Source organism: Lepidochelys olivacea (assembly GCF_965140295.1).
Source record: "Lepidochelys olivacea isolate rLepOli2 genome assembly, chromosome: 1".
NCBI lineage: Eukaryota > Metazoa > Chordata > Testudines > Cheloniidae > Lepidochelys > Lepidochelys olivacea.
Window position 1 is genome coordinate 311,247,343 of NC_140411.1, and position 23,676 is coordinate 311,271,018.

The 23,676-nt window shown below is 43.5% G+C and overlaps 1 protein-coding gene across 7 annotated transcripts in view; it reads right to left on the reverse strand.

Annotated features, from left to right (window-relative positions):
* CADPS2 (calcium dependent secretion activator 2) overlaps window positions 1-23,676 on the reverse strand; it is a 584,713-nt gene that overhangs the window by 192,734 nt on the left and 368,303 nt on the right. For all 7 annotated transcript variants that reach the window (XM_084638323.1, XM_084638324.1, XM_084638325.1 and 4 more), the window contains exon 9: window positions 292-358. In XM_084638323.1, the coding sequence (XP_084494449.1) occupies window positions 292-358 (67 nt within the window). The remainder of the gene's footprint in view (window positions 1-291; window positions 359-23,676) is intronic.

Here is a 23,676-nt window from a genome sequence, read left to right on the forward strand (position 1 = left end):
CAATAGCGTCTTTAAAATTGAACTCTTATTCCGAAGTTCTTCTGAGCAGGATCTGGTCTATGTGTATGTGAAACGCCCTCACACTTTTGTTCTCTGAACATATTATAAATAAAAATAATGATGCTGCTAAAAAATCTGGGAGAGTTCTGTGAACATAAATTGAAGGTATGTATATACAAAGGAGAATATGCTGCTTGAACATTGCAGAATCACAGGTAAGATTTTACCATTCTGAGAGTACATTTCCAGAAACTTCACCATCCAAACTTGGCAGACAAAGAAACTACTAACCTGAACAAGAACAAAGTAGCGTTTTTTCCATCTTTTCCAAACCTTCTGTCCAAGAGCATATAAATACCTGCCAAGTTAAAAAAATGTCATCTGTGAATAAATAATGTGATATAAAGAGGAGCCAATGAAAACAATTATTCAACTATCAATCCTTCCTTTAAATTAAGCAGTCATCTCCAAACAGAAGTAATTTTCTCTTCTATTTATTCAAGTCATTAAAAATGCAAGTGTGTAAATATTCCTTTTCACTCAAAATTAGACTGTAATTAAAAATATGACAACGAGAAACAGACACAAACTGATTGCATTGATATTTAAAAAGACTAATCTGCTTGGCTCTTTTATGCAAGCAATTGACACTGAAAAAAAAAGGGAAAGACAGAATAGAAACATGACTTAGCGAATTAGAACACTTATGGCTACACACACACACGAGTGTGTGTTTTTGTCAAAGAATTAGACTGCAGGCTCACATTTTTTGCTCCGTGCAGATTTACTTTGTATTTCTAATTTTTTGCTGTTACTTCTTCAACACGGTTGAGTGTGGGTAAGTTTTGTATAACATCAACCATAGTGCCAATGCGGGAAGATGATCAAATATAAAACTGCCATCAAGGAAACAGGACTTCATTCTCTTTAATGTAAATAAAACTGTGGTTCCCAAATACAGATTCACCTAGTGTAGAGAATAAAAAACTAGACTTCGTGTTCCCAGGGACAGAGAATTCTAGACTTTGGTAGAAGTCTGGGCGGAAGAGCAACACTGTAGTTATCTTAGGAGCAGCAGAAGGGTGCAGACTAGCAGCAAGTTTTATAACTGTTTTTTTCATTTTCTGATTGTCAGACTCCTAATCATGAGGAGGACAAGCCTGCTCATAATGTCAGAGGGCAAAAGGTGGTGGTCTGAAATGAATGTCCCCAACAGCCCAGAAAAGCTGAGAGAGAGTGCCTTGTAGAACCTGAGGGAGAACACCACAACCCCTGTCCAGGAGCTGTCCCAATGAGCCTGCCAGACTGAACTGAGGATAACTAGTATAATTCATGGAACAAAACCCGTGTACAAAACTCCAATTCAGTGTCTGGATTTGATAGGGCTGGGCTCAGATAGCATTCCCCAGAAAAGCATATATTCAGAGGGTATAAACTCTGGTGAAAGTGCTGAAGGCCCCACAACAAATAAGGATATAGAAGAGAAACCCAGAGTCCTAGGCATCGACATCACTGGCAAAATGAGAAAAGCCCTCAGCACTGATGGTGCCATAGTAGACATCTCAGGGTCACAGATTTTTGGATTCTTGATCATGCATTTTCCTTTTCTGACGTAGTGATGGGAACTCCAGTCCCAAACATGGGTGAGCACTTCTCTTTCTCTTTTCCCTTGAGTTTGAGGACAACCAAAAAGTGGTATTTAAGTGTCCTTGACCCACATGAGACTGCGCAAACAGCACTGCAAACTGACAGTCCTGGGTTAAAGCACTGAGGAGAATCATGGTATCAAGAATCTGACTGGTTTCAAACCTGAAGCTCTGCAGCAGAAGGTCTGTCTACCTGCAGTTAAGGAGGTAGAGAAACACTGATTTTTCCTCCGAGTGTGGAGGCTAAGGCCTCCTGGTGACTGACAGAGCTAGTTCTGCCTCCAAAACTTCAAGCAAGGCTGAAAACTCACTGTAGGATCTGTGGACCATGCCTCACTAAGGAAAGGTGGGATATGGGACAGAAAGTGTCAAGGAGGGGCTAAGAGGTATGTTACTTTACAAACTATCAGCTGCTCTACAAGAAAAATGAGAGACAGCATTAACTCTCCTCTGTGTATTCTATGTCTCTTGTCCACAGAGGCACAGAGTGTAATGGGAGCACTGAGTTCACAATAGCACAGGGTCTGATTCTAACATGCAGCCATTGCTGCATGGGAGTATAGAGGGGACAGCTGCTTGAGGTCCAAGGGGTTGGGACTGTGGTTCCCTGTGGATAAAGTGAGCTGTAGCTCACGAAACCTTATGCTCAGATAAATTGGTTAGTCTCTAAGGTGCCACAAGTCCTCCTTTTCTTTTTGCGGATACAGACTAACACGGCTGCTACTCTGAAACCTGTGGATCTCTGGTTTCTGCTGTCTTTTTGGGCTCAATCCCCTGTGTTCTGCACCCTGTTAGCAGTAAGGTGCAGGCACTAACTCGTTCCTTCCACTCACTTTTGCAGAGGACAGAAGAAAATGCGCTTGTGTTTCTAAACAGATTCTTGCACTGTATGGTTATTACAGGCGAAGGATATAACTTTTGCCCACTGAGAATGTATAGGACACAACTGTTTTTAATCAGACTGTGATCATTTTGTTATATCACACACTGAACCTCTCCCCTCATTATTAAAACATGGCGTTATCTTCCCTTAGTTCATGCCCTGGTACAAATGTGTAAGAATTCTGCTTTATTTGAGCACCGTGGTTTTTTTTGTGCTAGTGAGATCAGACAATTTGGTTTATGTACCAGAGGTTTGTTTGCAGGACTGCTGTGTGATTGTGTTCTGGCTGAACACTCTAGAGCCTGCTGTGTAATTCCCATCTTCTCTCAATTGTAGGATTATCTTGAATTTGATAAAAAGAAAGTTTAAGAAACTGGGGGTGTAAATCAGACCTGTCAGAGAAAGGGCATACTGGGAGCACATATTTAACTGTTTTATGTGAGAATTTTTAGTGTTTGCCAATAATATATGTATTTACCACACAGAGTGCCAGAAACATACTCTAATGTGTAATGTGACTTGTTTTACTTTTCATATATACTTTAAAAGAGGCAAACACTTTCCCCTAGGTTGGAACATTTATTCTTTTTTGCCAACACATACCCATTCTTCTCCCTTGTAATTTCTTTCTTTTCAGTGATCATGTTTGCAGGAGGGAAAAGTGTGAATGGAAATGTCTGAAGAACAGTAACAAAAACATCTACAGAATATTGGTCTCATCCCTGGGGACAAAGGAGACCACAGAGCAGCTCAGGAAAGGGGGTGCACAGGTGAGATTTGTGATCTCTCAATCCTGAGCCCGCTTTCTGCCAAGCAAATCTTCTGGCATAACTCAGAGGAGTGATGCTTTAATCATACTGGATGCCAGTGGCCTCCTGGGGCCAACACAGCAGCTAGGAGTAAAGAGCTGGAAATTGCTGAGATACAGGAACATCCTGACCATGTGCACTTACCGCTGGGTGTGGCCCCTTAGTGTATGTCTACACTGCAAATAGGCACCCGCAGCCAGCACATGCCAGCTGACTGGAACTCAGGATGCAGGGCTGTTTAACTGTTGTGTAGATCAGGGGTTCTCAAACTGGAGGTTGGGACCCCTCGGGGGGTCATGAGCTGTCAGCCTCCACCCCAAACCCCGCTTTTCCTCAAACACTTATAATGGTGTTAAATATATAAAAATGTGTTTTTAATTTATAAGGGGGGGGGCTGTCACACTCAGAGGCTTGCTATGTGAAAGGGGTCACCAGTACAAAAGTTTGAGAACTACTGATGTAGATCTTCTGGCTCGGGCTGCAGCCCAAGCTCTATGACCCTTCCACCTTGCACGGTCCTAGAGCCTGAGCCCAGACTGTTTACACTGCAGTTAAACAGCCCCTTACATGGAGTCCCACCAGCCCAAGTCGGCTGGCCCAGGCCAGCCACAATTGCCTAACTGCAGGGTAGACATACTCAGACGGTTACAAAGGATAACCATCAGAGGATCCCCCGACTCCAGGATAATCCTTTCATGCCCAGCAATGCTGGTTGTAGGCCTGGAATCCATTAGGGTTGCAGCATAAATTGAACACCCCACACTAAAGGTCTTCTCTGAGACCAAATGAGCATAGCATGGAGAAATGACAAAGGACATCTTAATTGTATGATGATCCATGAACATTTGATCTCTGAATGAAGTCTTTCTATAAGAAAAAAGGTGGTGGGTTTTTTTTTGTTTTTTTTAAAACTTCTCTTCCCACATGGTTGTTTACAATTAAAACTTCTCTTCGATACTCTTTTTTTATTACTGTCATTTAAATGGGCACAATGCTCAAAATTTACCATCAACTCAAAACCAGTTTAAAAATATAGGGGAAAAAGCCTATATTCCTCTAGTAAGTACGATGTTAAATACCAGCTTTCTCTGGGGAATGAGAGCAAGGGGGAGGAAAACGCTCCCTATTTAACTGTAAAATCTGCTGTTCTTACATAGGATTAGGTAACAAAGAAATTAGCACTATTGACACAAAGCGGGGATTTAACACAGAGAAGCAAAGCCTTATGGCATTTGGTTTTACAAATCACTATAAACACACAACAATAATCTTAAACTATTAATCCCTCTTCCAGGGCTTTCTGTAAACAGAAGTGCTATTTCCTACTGTAGAACATTTCAGTAATTACCCAGGGCTATGTCATATCTTCATTCCACATGTGAAAACTCCTGTGGCATCATAAAGAGTTAAACATTCATTCTGTGTGGAGTAGCACTTGGAAATTTCATATTAGGAATTTATAGGAATTTTAGTTTGTCACAAATTGTGGCCAGGGCTCACTGGGGAGAATGGTAAAATGGACAGATCCCAGAGGTGAAAGCAATGCTTAATTTGTACCAGGGCTGAGTCCCAGCACCTCTAGGTTTGCCACATCAGTTATGAAAGTAAAAAAATTGCTTGTGCTCCGGCAGCTCTTTCATTACAAATTAAGCACTGGGTGAAAGAGACCTGGGATTTCACTGGCGGACCTTGTGCCTCTGGGAGAAGGGAAGACCTGAAGTCTTTGCAAACCAAAGTCCCTCTTTGTACCCTTTATACTCTCATACAGGGGGAGGCCAAGAGGGCTCAGAAGTGAGCTGAATCATAGGGGCTAGGTTAGGAGGGTCTACCCTTAGTTATTAGTTATATGGTGGGAGCCCTGTAACCCCACACTGGACCCAGTTAAATGCCTGGTATATGGGCACCCCTGCCCTCCACTCAGTTAATAAAGTTGCAGCTTGCTGCTTAAATCTATCCCCGTGTGTACCTTCATTCATTTACACATGCTGATCAATCACTCCATGCACAGAATATGCCCTTAACACTATACCTTGGGGTATATGCCCTTTTGATTATCTTCAGCCATACTGAAAAACACAGCAGTCATTCTCTCATAGATTCTCTCTCTCTTTGGGAAACACTGAAACATATTTTGTGTAAAACTCCAAAAAATCATATGCAGATACAGCTGATATGATATTCCTTAAAAATATCGTACAATTTACTACATGTACTCTCTCTCGCTCTCTTTAATTCTGGTTCCACCATCGAGACAGTCAAAGGTAATTCTTGAATTATTACAATTTGGCTACATATTTAGATGGAGGCCTCTGAAAAAGTACTGTTACACTTTGCTTATTACGAAATAGCTTCACCTTCAGCTCTATTTCTCAAGATCCACTTTTGTTACAACACCTATTACAAATTTGCCAGTGTTCAATGGGTAGGCTGAAGGCAAGTTGGGAAAAGTTGTTATTTATTGATCTATGTAATCACACAATTTCAAACACACAAATATAAAAGATGTACATATATTAACAATGTATATATTTGATTGTCCAGCTCCCTCAACCTTTGTATATTTGTTCATTTTCTTAATTTGGCAGTAATCTGAGGCTAGCACAATGGAGCCCCAATCATAATCAGGGCCTTTAGATAAGACAAGACAATATGAACATATATTAACATTAGTAGTATTAATAATAATAGGGATTGAAATTCAACACAAAATTATTTAGAAAATAAAACCTTCTTAAAAGTTTGCTGTTTTAATAATAGCCTTGAAAATTGTTTTGTCAAACGAACATGCTATATTTCCCTTTTATTTTCAATCCACATAAAGAGTTGAGCTGTAGAACTCAGAACTGTATTATAATCAATTAAAGTAATAGATTAAAACTATCTATTCTATACTGCTTGCCGTATATTTTCCAACAACAAAAATAGAATTAATACACATTTCATGAAATTTTTATAATTAATTTTCTGGATGAAATAAAAACTGTGATGGATGCTGATTTTATTTATATAACAATGTAAGGGCAGTCAATATCCTTTTATCTGAAAATAAAACAAATTTACTGAATGTTGTACTCCTGAAATATTTGCAATGCGAAAACTGTTTTTGCTAAATCTGACAAAAAATTTTATATACAATAAGCTTAAAGGTTTTTCAAAGTACATATCCACATATTACAAAAGTTCAAAAACAGTTAAATATTGTAATTTAGTTTCAGTTATGTGGTGGCATATGTGTCAAAAATGAAAGAGGGTGGCAGATTATTTGCACTAAATTCATGCTGTGAGAGTTCAGGGATTTAGTTTTTGATGAAAAATCAGCACTAATGAATAGCTGAAAATTCTAATTGTGTGTGGAATACTGGAACTATTCACTGCTGGGAAAAAAGGGAAAAGGACTTATTACTTCAACACAGATCATTTTTAGTCTAGCTTTTTATTCTAAGGAATGAAGCAATCAATTTACATCTTGAATGATAAATCCTCTACTTTTACAAGGCTTCATTTATCACAAACAATGAAAAAATACAGAAAGAAAAATCAATACATATAGCAGTTTAGTCCAGCAAAGGGCTTTCTTGAAGAGAAACCTCAGTCAAGGTTGAAGGAGCAATTAATGCAGTCTCAAAAAACTGGGCCATTCTGATAGAGTTCGGTTAACATGTGGCAGAAGTAATCATCCACTTGTGAAAATGATTTTCAGTTCATTCTCAAACACCTTTCAGACACTCATGATCCCATTTAACTGACAACAATACAGGCTATCTGTGGGCATCATTGCATTTGATGTGAGAACCAATAGGGACCAAATGCCCACAGGCACTTTCAGTCATCACTGCAAGTTCTGTGTTGCTTGCATAAAAGGAATCTTCCCTGCACTGCATTCCTTCTTTTATTTAACCCCATGAGATTAAGCCATTTTTTTTGCCTTCAGTTGAGGATGAGAGGCACAACTGATGTAAGACAACAATATGACCTGGGTCATCAGAATTCTAGTAGTAAACATTCTCAGATTGATTTCAGTACTTTCTGTGCTCTTGAGAAAGAGAACTAAATAAACCTTCAACAAATGAAAAAATATCATCCCAAACTTCTATTGTAATTATGACTGCTAAGGATGCAGAAATCGTGAGAAATGTCAAGTAATGTAAGCATCACAACTGAGGGAGAACATAGTATTATTTATTCCAATGAGCAATAGTCTCATAATATGGACAGAAAAATGTGATTTATTCTGAGCACCTTTTCATTCTATTTCCATTTCATTGTACATACAGTATTTTGATTAATATGGGTGCACTTAAGGATCTGTATATTCTTGCATACATTTTTATCTGAAAAGGTCTGTTTACCATCTTAATAGCACCATCCAACAGCATTTTACCACTACTAAATAAGCATTACTGGACTCACATCAGCTGCGAAATAAATACTATTATGGTTTGTTAATTAGTAATTGAACCTATGTAGTACTGTAAAATCAACTAAATTTATGAACTGAGCATTCACATTAAAGGTAAAAAGCATTCTTCAACTCTGAAAGGACCCCCAAGACAATAAAAAAGTGATTGATATCCTTTGTATGTGTGTATACAACATAAATGTGGGCAGTGTTCCAACAACAGGAAACAGAACAATATGCACATAATATCTAACTTCCTAGTAAAAGGCTTTGTATTACACATTTATAAGAAAAACCATGATAGAGACATGACAATAAGAAATTAAGACAGAACAGTTATTTTTATCCCCCTCATCCCTTTTGTTCAATGTGTGTTTGAAACTGTTGGGAGGTCTGGTGAGAAACCATGAACAGAAGTAGTTGTGGCACCTTAGAGACTAACAAATTTATTTGAGCATAAGCTTTCGTGAGCTACAGCTCACTTAGCTCACGAAAGCTTATGCTCAAATAAATTGGTTAGTCTCTAAGGTGCCACAAGTACTCCTTTTCTTTTTGTGAATACAGACTAACATGGCTGCTACTCTGAAACCTGTCATGAACAGAAGTGTTTTCACTAGGCTGGTGACACTCCACTATTTCCCGATCAAATCTGATCCAGCTCCTGCTATTGGTTGAGGACTCAATTTAGGTAAGGTTTGAGGAAGCAACCAGAAGATATAAAGAGGATTACATTTGCCCCTGTGTTTGAAGTTGTGTTCCTGTCCTTTGTTATTACTTCTCAATATGGGGGTATTATTGGTGAACAATCATAGAGCAGTGATGTCTAAGGAAAGCTTTCTTCAGCTTCCGGAGCTTGGCTATTCAGATCACTTCTTTTGGATACAAACCTGATTAGTCACCAGTACTTTGTCACCTCTCGATTAGACTACTACAGTGCACTCTGCAAGACTACCCCTTAAGTCAACCCAGTCTGTAGTGTATCTCACAAGCAGCACATTAAACTGATCCAATTGAGTTCAAGCTATTGCTGAAAAGTTGAATTTGACCTACGAAGTCTTAAATGGCTTGGGACCTGCCTATTTGAGAGAATCTCTTTGTCCCTGTGCCTGTGTCAGCAAAGGAACTCCGCTGAGGCCTGGCCTAGAAAATTAGGTTTAACCATATCAATCAGGGTTGTGAAAAATGCACTCCTGAGCGACGTTGTTAAACTGGCCTAACTGCCTGTGTAGACAGTGCTAGGTTGATGGAAGAATGGACCCACATGCCGCCTCTTGGGGAGGTGGATTACCTATGCTGACAGGAGAACCACTGTGCCCCTGTCGCGTTTTAAGTGCAGACATAACCTTAGAATCCGTGGGGTATAAAAGAATGGGAGCCACGAACAGGGTGTGCTCTATATGGGTATGTCTACACTACCCGCTGCATCGGTGGGCAGCGATCGATCCAGTGGGGATAGATTTATCGCGTCCAGTCTAGACGCGATAAATCGACCCGAGTGCTCTCCCACGACTCCTGTACTCCAGCGCTGCAAGAGGCGCAGGTGGAGTTGACGGGGGAGTGGCAGCAGTCAACTCACCTAGGTGAAGACACCACAGTAAATCGATCTAAGTGCGTCGACTTAAGCTACGTTATTCACGTAGCTGAAGTTGCGTAACTTAGATCGATCCCCCCTCCTAGTGTAGACCAGGGCTATGATGGACACTCTGCTTTAAAAGAATTCACTGATCCTCCCTGATGCAAAATAGCCTAATTTTATTGAGCCAGGGTTTGGGAAGGCCAGGTAGGTACTGGTAGAAGTGGTGGAATGTTTCTGAGGTATTGTTTACATTTGATATATCTAGTTGGTTATATTTTTCTGCTGGTTTTAGGGAAGCTGCCAGTTTTATCTTTACAAAATTCTACTCTTAATTACATCAAAGGCATCTCTAATCCAGGATAAGCGTTTTTAATATGAGTTATAAGTAAAATTAAGTAATAAAATAAGTAGATGTGTATAATTCCACACTTCCATGCTATGGACTGACAAGATTAAGTGAGTCCAAGATGTTCTTATTTTAATTTCCTGACAGAAGTATCACAGTATTTTTTATTTCTTTCAAGCAACTCTCTTTAAATGTGTGTCATGATACTGAGCAGTTGCATCAGAGCGTGCTACCAGTTGGCAAATTCTGCTGTATGTGGCATCTTTCATCACTACTTTGAAGTTAGAAGTTACAGTAATAAATCATTCTAGGAGCTTAACTCAATTTGTGCACAAAGATATTTGTTCAGTGTGTTCTGATATCCTGTAATTATTTTTAAAATTCTTAGTAATCAGATTTTTTACATAAAAAACAAAAGGAAATTAATTAAAAAACCCTATTTTAAAACATTATTAAAGTTTTGAAACAAATCAATGAAACTAAAAAGTTCTAAACTAAAAAGTTCTAAACTAAAACTCTCATTATTTCCTTAACAAGAATAGTACTTGGTATTTGAATAATGGTTTACAAACATTAAATAATTACTCCTCATAAACACCCCCAGGGTCCAGGGAAGTAGGTAAGTACTACTAAATTCTCAGTTTTCCAGGGACAGCAATTGAGACAGAGACTTTAGTGAACTGCTCAAGACCACAGAAGGAATCTGTTACAGCTGGAATTAGAATTCAAGAGTTGCTTGCTTCCAGTCTTGTTCTGACTGTCAGCCCCTGAATTTCAAAGACCTATAAACCCCACTCAGCCCTCTCATTACACAGATGCCAACAGACACTTGAAAATCACACACAGAATAAATAAGACACAATAGAAAAATATCCAAATAAAATCATGAACTAAACAAATGCTTAACTTTCACCATTCCATCAGGCCTCTTTCTATTGCTCCCTTTCCCCACTTCTTTGTATGTGTATAGATTTAAGCTCTCAGAGCAGGGACCTGGTCTTCCTACTGGCTTGTAAGTTGAGCTTGCTCTTGGTACTATACAAATAGCAGCACTTCCTGTACCTATGAATTGAAAAGTGTGTATGATTTTATATATATTGAAATAGGTTTACAGGTATTAGAAATATAGATATTGTACATCCTCACAGTACTTTGCTGGCTGTCTGGAAAATATCTGTGTTCAAAAGTTAACTCTGAATTTACTAGATTTTGTTAATTTTAGTCAGTCCTAATATAAAATAGGATTTATTTTTTTAAAATAACTAATGATGTATACTATGTCTGAACCACACTACTGGTTCCTCATGCTGGTCCCAAGGTGGGATGAAGTGGGAAGATTGGGTGATGGCCTGGCAACCCCTAAAACAGGGGTTGGCAAACTTTTTGGCCCTAGGGCCACATTGGGTACAGAAATTGTATGGAGGGTTGGGTGGGGAAGGCTGGGGGAGGCTATGCCTCCCCAAACAGCAAGGCATGGCTTGGCCCCACCCCCTATCCAACCCACCGGAACCCCCACCCCACCCACCTCTGCTCCCTGCCCCTGACTGCCCCCCGGGACTCCTCCATCCTATCCAAACACCCCTGCTCTCTGCCCCGACCATCCCCCCAGGACACCCATCCCCTATCCAATCCCCCCTGCTCCCCACCCCCTGACCACCCTCGGGACCCCTGTCTTTATCCAACCTCTCCTGCTCCCCACCCCCTGACTACCCCCCGTCCAACCCTTCCTGCTCTCCCCGCCCCATGTTACCTGTGGGGTGGGGAGAAGGGGGGCTCAGTCCTTCTCCTGTGCATTTCCCCTGCTCATTGGGCTGCTCTCCCTGGCAGTTGGGCAGGGCTCGCTCCCTGTCTGGGCTTGGCTGCTGAGGACAGGGGCTAAGCATGCTGAGGGTGGAGGGGGGCCCTGGATTGCTCTGCCCCATCCCCGGCAGCAGGGCCCAGGCCCCTTGACCACCCCCCTGCTCCTTGCCTCCCGCCCCCTCCCAGAACTCCCCCTGCCTCCTGACCGCGCCGCCCTGGAGCACCAGGTCTGGTGGTGCTGTAGCCGTGCCGCCCTGCCGGAGCTGCAACCATGCTGTCCAAGTGCTGGGGGAACTGTGACTGCAAGGGAGGGGAGCAGAAGGGGAGGAGCCAGGGGCTAGCCTCCACCCCGCTCACCGCGCTGCCGGGGAGTTGGGCTGGCTCCTCCGCAAGCCTGTCCTGACCCCGCTCCCTGGCAGGAGCTCGGGGACCAGAGGGAAGGGTCCTGTGGGCCGGATGTGGCCCACCGGCCGTAGTTTGCCCCCATCTGCCCTAAAACATCTCAGCTTCAACACATGGAAGAAAAGGACATAAAACTTCAGCAGCTTCATCTGCTATTCAGAATCGAACCAAACTTTGGGATTCATCTAAATCTTCTACTATGCACAATGATGATGGTTCTTCCATAAACCAGACTGGGGGGAAGCACCTGATATAAAGACGATATGTCTGCTTCTGCAATGATATCAGTATCTGAGGATGGTCTGTGGAATATTCGATCATTAAGTTGTTGGAAAAACCACTCTCTCAACTAAAGAATTGGAAAAGTTGAGTGCTGATCTATGTGCATTCTGCACTACTTACATGGCAAGCTTATTCTCCACACCTGATAGCCACCATTTTCAGTCTGAATGGAGGATGTGAGGTAGTTATTAGTGCATACGCCCCACACAGTGTAAGGCTGGATGTTGAAAGAGCTGTTTTTAATGCTATGTTAGATGACATTGTATCTCGTACATCACTTCAACATCAAATTGTCATTTCAGGATATAAATGCAAGAACTGGTTATGATAAAACTGGATTTGAACGCATACTGGGGCCATACAGCTTATTGGATGAGAAGTCAGGTAATGGTGTGTGTCTGCTAGAATTTGCTTCCACACATGGACTATTTTTAAGGGTTACCTGGTTTCAGCACAGGAATTGTATAGTATACATTTCAATATCTATTGGGCAACAATGAAACATTGGATTACACTTTTGTTTGGAACCCCCTGAGTAAACGCATCCAGGATGTATGTGTATTTAGGAGAGCTGATTTTGGTCTAGAATCCGATCATTGACTCCTAACAGCAACAGTGTTGTTCTGCTTAATAATGTTTCAGAGAGAGGTTCCTACCTTATTGAAACACTTCAGTATTTATAAGTTTCATGATAAAGCGATCACAAGTAGTTATGCAGTAGTGATTTCTCTAAATATTCCATATAGAATGACCCGCTGTCTACCACAGAGGAAGAATGGACTTCGTTTTGTGATTCTATTACAAAGATCGCTGGAGAACTAGGATTAAGAAATACAAAAAGCAACATTGGATTACAGGTGATGCCATCAAATTATGGGAAAGACAAAAAGTGCAATGTAAACTGGATGCACTTGAAGATCAGCAGTGAATTAGTGAAGGAGGAGGAGGAAGAAATGGGCAATAGAGGAAAAGAAATATCTTGAATGAGCAGTTAAGAGGACCGTAGGAATTACGGTAATCAGTGGTGGAATGGTATGGTGCAGCACTCTGAGGGAGCTTCTAAAAGACATCACCAGAAGTGCACATGGAAATGTCTGGACTGGACACCCACTCTTGCAGTTTCTGCCAACTAAGGACAAATATGGAAAATACAGCCAGGACATCGATGCACAACTTTTTTTGAATTAAGGAATAGATCTCCACCAAGATATGAACTACAACTTCATAAAAAAAAATGAGCCCAGCAGAAAATAGGCCAGGGACATTAGAGGAATTGATACTTGCAGACAAACAGCTACGAAATAATGAAGCACCAAGCCTGGATAACATTTCAGCAAAACTGCTAAAGAATGGAAGTCCGGATTTAGTTCACTGGCTTCATAGAGTCATCTTAAAGTCTGGGAAACAGGTCACACCCCAGAGGACTGGAAAAGCAGCTGCATCATCTCTTCTTAAACAACAGAGACTGATCAACTTGCTCAAATTACAGGGGAAGAATGTTTCTGTCAGTTCCAAGGAAAGGGTTTACAATCATACTGTTCAAACAGTTGAAATACTGTCTCAGCCCTAAAATAAGAGACAATCAGTGTGGTTTCCATACAGGTCAACCGACAATGCTATATATGCCTTTCACAAGGTTACTGAAAAATGACTTAACCGAGAAAAGGAAGTTAACATCTCATTTATAGACTTTGCAGCTGCTTTGCACTCAGTTACACCAGCATGAGGTGCCCGAGGACTTAGCATACCTAGTGGAGGAACAGTACCGTGGTACACTTAGTTGTGTGAGGGTCAACAGCTGTCTTACAGACTGGTTTTCAGAAGAATCAGGAGTATACTAGTGATGCATTCTTTCACCTACATTTAATGTTCTAATAGATGATCTGATGACAAAGCTGATTGAGGACAAAGTAGGAAGTGTGAAAATTAAAGATTTATCTTTAAAGGATCTTGAGTATGCAGATGACATTTCCTTGCTTGGAGAGACTACTGACCATCTACAGCTAATGCTGGAAGAGCTGAGAAAAACTGCAGAATGTATAGTACTTAAGATCAGTGGTGATAAAACTAAAGCAATGCATGCCTCATAAAATGGAACGGCCTTCTGATACTGCAGGTAGATGGTAATGATGTCAAATGGATGAATAGCTTTAACTATCTAGATAGTTTTTTGACAGCAGGAGATTGCATAACTGAAGAAATCACTCATCAGATCTGTTTGGGTGGTGGGATGTCTGTATGACAACTACGATATGATACGATATGCCATCAATGCACTGGGTGATGACAACTCTGTTATATGGAGCAGAAACACACCACTAAAAACTGCTGAGGAGAGAAAAGTAACAGTTTCTAATGTCAAAAGTTACAGCGTATTCTTAACATTCATTGGCTTGAGTTTGTCACAAAAGACGAGATACTCAGATGATCCCAGCAAATTGGGCCGCACTTAAAAACAAGACGACTCCAATGCTGGAATCATGTCCAACGTGCAGAAGAAAGTATGCTTCTGTACAAGGTTTACAGAGCTGAGGCTGAAGAAAGTAGAGCACGATGTCAGGCAGGGATGAGGTTGGAAGATGCAGTTTTAAGGGATTTAAGAAGCCTAAATCCTTCCATACTGACTCTTGATGAAGAAAGAAGACTTACACGGGACTGTTTGAGATGAAAGTCCATTCTCCATGACATCACAGCTACATTATAGCCATGTGAACCTGCTGCTGCTACCATGGCTGAACTTTAATTATGATAATTTATATTTTTAGAGTACCTTTATTTGAAAGGTTTCAAAATGTTTGGCAAACTTTATATATGAGCTTTACTCCACCTACAGTTAAAGTCTTTAAATCACTCACAGCAATACTACAAAATGGTCTAGAACAAGTAGAGCTAACCATATAAAAATGAAACAGTAGAATTTTAGGCAAGCAAAAATGCAATTGCCTACTTGTAATTTAGCCAGGACATTCAAGTTGACAGCCCAACCTTATAGGGAAAAAGTCTTCATCAAAAGTAAATAGAATTATATTCCTCTAATATATGAACTCCTGTACAGAACAAGTAAAGAACTCCTGGTATAACAGATTTAACAAGTCTCAGTAGTTGGATGTACCTTTTGTTACCCAGATTAATCAAATCGATGAAGATGGGCTTCCAGTGAATACAAACTCTGCCAACCAAAAAATATTGCATCTTTCCATATTACAGTAGATTCCACTTGAAAGTAATCCTGATATTAGCAACTTCTGGTTAAAGGCAACATATTGCTGGGAACCAATCCCACCCCATTAACATCAACGTTAATGGGATTCAGATTAGTGACAACAGTATGCTACTTAATAGCAACTTTTTTGGAAGAAAGTCCCTACCTGCAGGCAGGTTTGCGAGGCTGCAGAGAGGGAAGGAAGTGCTGGGACATGCCTTTCCTGGCTGCAGCCCTGCATACCTATCTCTGGCCAGTGCTCAGCTCATTCCAACACTCTCTTCTGAAGTTGCAGCCGCAAAAATGTACCTGCAGGAGATAAGGGGTGGTGGTAGGCTGGGAGGGGAGGCTGTAGGGAGAGCAGTAACATAGAGGGGGGCTGCAGCCCAGACGCTGGAGCTGCATGGCACCTCTCCCTGAGCTTTCCAGTTTGTGCCCTGCAGGTGGACCGCATGCAAGGAAGGAAGCGCCGGGATGTGCTGACCCCTGACCCCTGGAGAGAGCAGAGAGAGGTACAGTGCAGCCCCACAGGCTCCCGGCACTCACAGGAGGCCCCGACATCTGAGCTGCAGCTCCCTTCCCTGCAGGCAGGTTTGCAAGACTGCAGCCAGGGAAGGCATGTCCCTGAGCTTCTTCCCCTGGCTGTTGCCTTGCAAACCTGCCTTCCACTTATTAGCAATGGCTGGATAATAGCAAATTTTTGCTGATAACCAAGGGGTTGCTAGTGGAATCTACTATATATACTAATATAGAGAGGGAGACCGAGAGAGAAAGAAAACCTCCAAATAGGGATTAGGTGAAATTTAAGTAGTGTAGCCATCTGCTCTGGATAACTACCATTTATAAATTTACTAAATAATAATAATAGAAACAACAAACTACTACTCTTCTCAGATTTCCTCACATGACATACACACTCGAGTTTTGGAAATATGAAAGAACATAACGTAATAATTCCTAAATAAAAATGGAGGGTACTTTTTTTTTTGACCAAGGGAAAATATTTTGAACTTACAGTCTCCTGTGAATTCTCTGATTTTCCCCTTGGTTGTATGCAAATCTGCACGAGGCCTCATACCTTGGAAGCTTTTTTCAGCTACAAGAGTTAAATGGAACTCTCTTTGGAGTTCATGAATGGCCCTTCTAAGTCAGCCAAAAGAGGTGCTGCAGTGACACAAGATGCTGTCTATACTCCAAAAGCAGAGTGCACTGCTTCCATTACACTCCAGCCTCTTTCAGCTTGGAGAGCAAAGGAACAGAACTGGAGGCTGAATCCAGGTCTCATATGCCAGTGCAGTGTCTAATGGTCTGTTCCCATAAAGTAGGATTTCTCAATCTTTTTCATAATGTGGTCCACATTTAATACAGAGGTTCGCTCATTGACCATCTACCCTTCCATTCACAGTTGAGTAACCTCTCTGTGGCAACAACAGCTGTACATTAGGGAAGTATTTATTGTATTGTTGACTGTCTTTTAATGCAGCTTAGGGGATGGAAACAAGGAGGAGAGCTTCACAGTATAACCAGTCAGTTCTTTTCAAACTACATTTTGAGAAACCCTGCCGTAGAGAGGATATTATGGTTGGAATTTTCAAAAATGATGAAGAAGCAATGGGGCATGTGCACCTATGTCACTTGGGCTCATTTAAAAATCCCATCCTTTAGCAATAATTTTACCTTTTTAGTCTTTCAGTGAAGAAGTTTACATAATGACCATAAATGTAATTAGAAGACTGCGCTTGGAAATGTCCTATAGAAACGTGTAAGATGAAAACAAAGTTCCATAGAAATTACTCTACAAATGTATTGAATTTAATAGAGAATTATGTCTTCCTAGAAGTTTTTTCCAACAATCTTATAGAATATCAGGAAAGTGGGTCATTTTCTGTTAAATGGAACAAAAATAAAAAAAAGGGACAGTAAGAAAGAACTTTCTATTTAGGACTTTTCCATAAGGGGTTTGTAGCAGGACAGTTATCCCACTCCTGAAAAACAAGGAGAAAGGGTAGGCTGATTGGGAAGGCAGCCACAGCTGGAGCCACACCCCAATCAGGCCATACCTGGCCCTGTTATAAGAGCTCAGGGAGGATCTGGGAGTCTCTCTCTAGCTGTGGAGAGAGAAGGATCTCTAGCTGCCAGAGAGAAGAGGGTACCTGAAGTAGAGCAGGGCTGGGGAAACGCCAGAGGAGCTGGGGAGCTCCACCCTGGCAACTCCCCAGGTAGAGGCCTATGCAGGTATCGGGGCTGTGAGTTGCAGCCCAAAGATAGGCAGAGGCAGCTAGTCCAATCTCCTTGCCAGTGATAAGTTGCCATGACAGACTGCAGTTTGCCCCAGTGAGTGGGGGCTAGATGATGACTGGCTGAGGCAAGGTGGGTGAGAGAGTTGGGGGTTCCGCTGGGAGGGGAGACCTAGCATCGGGGTACTCTGAAATGTAATCAACGGTGCTGGGCCCACATGCAGAATGGGTCCTGGCACCTAGACCACGATCCCGCCCCCCACTCCACCCGTGCTCTGCCCCGAGGCTCTGCCCCCGCTCAGCCTCTTCCCCCCCAAAGCCCCGCCCATGCTCTGCCATTTGACCTCTTCCCCCCAAGGCCCCACCTGCCACTTGTTCCTCTCTGCCCCACCCTTCCATCTGCTAGCTCTTCTGCACACCTTCTCCCCCATGCAAGGGGTGGATAGGGCCTCAGGGGGAAGAGGGCAAAGAAGGGGCAGGGCTACAGTCTGCATGTCAGGGCCCGCAAAAGATTAATCTGGCCCTGTGGGTGCTGAGCACCTCCTAATTTTTTCGATGGGTGTTTGAGCCCCGGAGCACTCGCGTAGTCAGCGCTTTTGTTTCATATGCAGTCTTGGCACTGGATGTTATTTGTTTAGAGATCGTCTGTGAAGAGACCACCTGAACCTTCACACTGTCTGCATATGACACACACAAGCGAGGCTAAGCACAAAAGTTTAGTCCTGTCCAGATAGAAGGCTAGGCATCACCTAACTTCCAATGCATGAAGCTGCTGGTTTTCTGGAGATGAATGTGGCTTAGGAAAAATATATAGGTAGATAGACTGACTGGTTCAGATGAAATTGAGACACCACTTCAGACAAAAATTTTGCCTGTGGTCATAAAGTCACTTTGTCCTTGGAGAACTGTGTACAAGGAGGCTCTGCCATCAGAGCCTGCAACTCTCACACTCTTCTTGCAGATGTTATTATTGCCAGAAATGCAGTCTTCTGACACAAAAATCAAAAGGGCAGGGTGTCAGGGTCTCAAAGAAAGGTCCCATTTAAGCCATTAGGATCATGTTAAGGTTCCAAAGAGGCTCTCAGACCAGAGGATGTAGACCAAAGAAGCCCTTTTAAAGATCTTGCTATCATGGCACTGGAGAAGACTCATCTTCCCTGAATAGGGAGATGAAATGCCGATATCACTGCCAGATGCACTTTCCTTGAACTTAGTGGAAGTCCCAAAGACTGAAGGTGCAACCGGTACTCCAGGATCTCTGGAGAAGCAGAGTTGGTTGAATTCTGTGGGCCAATGACTACACCGAAAACCACTTCCATTTCACTGAATAGGCCACTCTGGTAGAGGGCTTTCTACTGGTGAGCAGGACCCATTGAACAGCTGCTGAACACTGTTCTTCCTTTTCATTTAGCCATGAAGCAGCCACATCATGAGATGCAGGGAGCTGAACATGGGGTGCAAGATGCAGCCGTAATTCTGAGTGAGCAGGTTGGGATTGAAAGGAAGCAGTATGGAAGACTGAATTGATAGTACAAGAAGGTTGAGGATGACCTGTGGGATGGTCAGGAATGGAGGAAAAGCATACAAGAGAGCCAACTGCCAGCTGAGATGGAAAGCATCAGACAGGGAGCCAAGACTGAGAACCCCTGGAGAGCAAAACAGATGGCATTTCCTGTTATCCCTCCTAGCAAATAGGTTGATCTTCAGGATGCCTCAAGGTGTGAATGTGACCTTGTCTTCAGAGACCACTCATGCCTTAGGGAAAAGATGGTCCATGGGATGATTCTGAGATGGTCCATGGGATGATTCTGGAGCCCTGGCAAGTGGTTGGCTATTGGAGTAATGCTCTCCTTAAGGCAGAACTGCCACAATCTGATCACCTTTTGGCAGAGCACTCTGAAGTGTGATACCCCTCGCTTGTTCACAAAATGCATTGCAATGGTATTTTTGATAAGTTTGTGAACCACTGAACCCTTGATACGGTGCTGAAAAGCATGATGTGCATTGTAAATGGCCAAAGCTCCAGCACATGGATAGTGGGACTCCTTTTCTGACCACAGACCTTGGACTTTCAGCAATCCCAGGTGTGCTCCTCAACTCATCAGGAATGTGTCTGTGACAACTGACTTGGCTGGCAAGGGCTGGACAAATGGAATGCCCTGGCAAATGTTCCCTGGACATGTCCACCACTGCAAGGAGTCCAGGGCCAGCTAAGGAAAACAGACCAATCTGTCCAGGGGATGAAGAGTAAGATGGTAAACCATCCTGAGCCATATTTGGAGGGGGAGAAGGCAAACCTTACAAACTGGACCACTTGTGTGTTGGGTAGGCAGATATGGGGTCCAAGAGCCTCAGGCACATCTAAACTGTTGTGGAAGACTGATACTGCAGACTGAGGCAAAGGTGGCAAATTGCCTGAAAATGGTCAGTTTTCAGAAATGCTCTTGAACTCAGAGTCTATTAGGGCCCTGATGAACTTGATTTTCTGAGTGGGAACCACAGTTGGCTTCCCAGTTTTTAGGATGAGAACCAGACACTCAAAGAAGCAGAATATACCACTGATGTGAGAAAGGACTTCCTTTCTGAACCTGCCCCTCAGCAGCTAGTTGGTTCAGATATAGGAAAATGTGAATCCCCTTCTTCCTAGCATTTGCTTGCATCATGACCATGCATTTGGTAAAAATCCGAGGGGCAGAAGAGAGGGCAAAGGAGAGCACCATATACTGAAAATGGCGCTTTGCTACAACAAATCAAAGGAAATCTGAGACCTGGCAAAATTGCCACATGGAAGTAGGCAGCTTAAAGGTCCAGAGCAGCAAACCAATCATTCTGAGACATCAAGGGGAGAGTAATTGATAGAGTGACCACTTGATACCTCATGTATGTGATATTTGTTGAGGCGGCAAAGGTCAAGCATGAGTCTTACCCCTCCCTTGGATTTGAGCACCAGAAAGTACGACGAATAGAAGCCATGATCCTGGTGTTCTGGGGGAACCTGTTCCACCACTCCCAAAGTCAGTGAAGAGCGAACCTGCTTGAGCAGCAGTATCTTGTGATGGGGTCCCTGAAGATGGACAGGGAGGAATTGGATGGCATAACCTGATCTGATGGTACTTAGGACTCAGCTGTCGGTGATGACTGAGCCCCAAGGATCCTGACAGCAGAGGATGGGCAGAAAGTAGTACCAGATGGAATACTGCTCGGGACCAAGGTGTGAAAATGGGTGCTTGAGGGACACCGAGGCAGGGCATGTGGACTGACTGAACCCCAGACCTGACTGCCTCCTCCACTGGGACCTATGCCCTTTCTGGGGTAGTCCTGCTGTTTCACAAAAGGGAAAGACTGCCCAGACATGCACTGCGGATGACACTGCTGCTGTTGCTGACCGCTGTAGTGGTTCCTTTGCACCACTGGCGTGTATGCCCCCAAGGAAGGTAGAATAGTTCTAGAGTCCTTGAGGGAGTTCAGAGTCTTGTCCATCTTGTCCGAAAACTGTACTTGGCCATCAAAGGGCAAATCGTCTATGGTCTGCTGAACATTGGGAGTAATGCCCACATTCTGCAGCCAGGAAACCCTCCTCATGGTCACTCCTGAGGCCACCACTCTGGCCGAATTATCCATGATGTCCAGCAGCATGGACTGCAATGATGTCTTTGCCTCCAAGCAGCCTTTGATGACAAATTTCTGAAATTCCTCTCTCTTGGGACCTCGGGCAGCTGATCTGCGAACTCAAACACAGCAATCTAATTGTACCTGGACAGCAATGCCGGTTGGTTGGCAATTCATGTCTACAACAAAGATTAAGTGTAAATCTTCCTGCACATCAGGTCCAATTGTTTAGCATCCTTATCGTTGGGGGTGGACTTAAACCTGATCAACCAGGCTCTATCATTCACCGCAGTTACAACCAGGGAATTTGGGGCCGGATGGGAATAAAAATCCTCAGATCCCTGCACTGGGACAAAGCAGCACTTCTCCATGAGCTTCGCTGCAGGCAGTACAGGCATGCTCCAGAACCTTAGCAGGCTTAAAGAGCTCATCGTTAATAGGAAAGGCAACTGTCCTGGGGCTATCTGCAGGCGCTGCAGGATATCAACTTATGGGTGTTCTCCTGCAGGAACTCCACTTGGATACCGAGGGAGGCAGCCAGGCATTTCAAAAGGTCCTGATATGCCTTGAAATCCTCCAGTTCCAAAGGGAAGGAAGAACCCGGCACTGCGGAATCATCCAGAGATGAAGATGAAGCAGTTAACTGCCAGAGCTGGATCCCGTTCCAGGACTGATGGGCCTGGATGGGATGACTCTGGAGGCTCTGCGAGGGCAAGACTCACCAGTATCCAGGCCTGTGGTGGATCAACTGTCACCACTGCAGACCTGGCCAGTGATATCACGTTTGAGCAAGAAGAGAAGTGGGCCCTCCACAACCGAGGAAAGTCCCATGGATTCCATCGAGGCCACTAGTACAGATAAGGCATAGATAGCCAAAAGGTGCTGGGTCAGGAGGCCCCCATCCCGACCATGAGATGAGCACCAGTCCTGTTACCTGTAGTGCTGCATGAACAGTCCCCAATGTGGCTCAGCTGATGGAGAGAGAAAGGAGGAGGCTCCCAACCTCTATGCCAAGGAGTCCTGAGCTTCAGTGGAAAGAAGTTGTGCCAGCCCCGAGGGTGCAAGGAGCCGGTCTGACTCGTCCATAGCCCAGAAAGAAGAGGGGACTGGCGCTGACAGTGGGAACAGTGCTGGCAGCACTGAGTATGCCTCCAATGTGAGTGCTGTCATGATAACATCTGCAGTGCTGACAGTAGGGATGCCAAGGAAGTGCCTTGTGCCAAGCCTGACACACTTCCACTGACTGAAAGGTGAACCTCAGGGTATGGTGCTAACAGGTTTAATGGCCTGCCCAGCCAATGGGGCTATAAAAGATGCCCTTGGCAAAGTCCTAGACAAGTGGCAAGATAGGAACAGAAAGGCAGAGGAGGCCCATTGGTGCCTGATACACTGCCAGCGTGGAAGCAGCCAGTGCTGGCATTGCCCTTGCAGGTACCGGACTCAATGGACAGCTTGGCACCAGACCCGGAGTCAATGGTATGGGGTCTCTGACCTCCTTGCAGACAACTGGGGAGCAGTTGACCTGCTCCATTCTGAGCACCACCGTTCACTTTGTGCCAATTCACACTTCTTCTAGAGTAGAAAGAAGAGCCCCACAGGATCTTGAGCAGTGTCAGTCAGTTTTGTGTCCTTGTCCTCAGCACACTTGACTGGGAATGACTCCTCCATGTCTTTGGAGAGGCACCTGCTCCAGGACGCGAAGTGACGGCACTCTCCAAACCCAAAGGTGACCTCTGATCTGAGGAGGGCCTCAGTGCCAAAACAGGCTGCATGGCCTGTTCAAACAGGTGCTGCTTCAGACAAAGATCTCTCATCACTTGAGTTCATTTGTAATCTGAAAATTGAGCACCACTCCTTGATGGGGGCTCTGCGTAGGCACAGCAAGCACCATGTGTGGTGATTGTTGCTGGGAATCGCTCCCCAACACAATGGGCAATGTTTAAACCCTGGTGAGGGCATCATCAGAGAACATTTAACTACAACTAACTAACAAACAGTATACTAAGGATACTAATTAACTACATACAACTACAAAAAGTCATTAAAATAGAGGGATTGTGAGGTGAAAACCACCCAGAGCTCCAGCCCTGGGCAGTAAGAAGAAACTGAAGGAGCGGGGGTTGGGGCAGTGACACCTCATATAGCCAGGGGAGGAGCTACAGCCATGAGGAGTGAGCGCCACCCCTCTACAGGGAATGTTAGGCAAAATTCTCTGGTTCCAGTGTGCTGGGCGCACAGGCATGCACACCCTCCTCAAAGTGGAATACATGACTGCATCTACTCGAAGAATCAGAGAGTCTCTCTCTCCTACAGCCAGCTTCCATGTGTTTGTGTCTGCCACAGCTAGCTTCCTTTGACCTTGGTTCTCAAAAATGGCCAATGAGAGACCCTTTCATGTATAACTTCCAGTCCCCTTTGTCAGGTGATCCACTGATCAGCCTCATCAGGTAACCAATTCCACCCCCAGGTGCCACTGCTTAGTTAC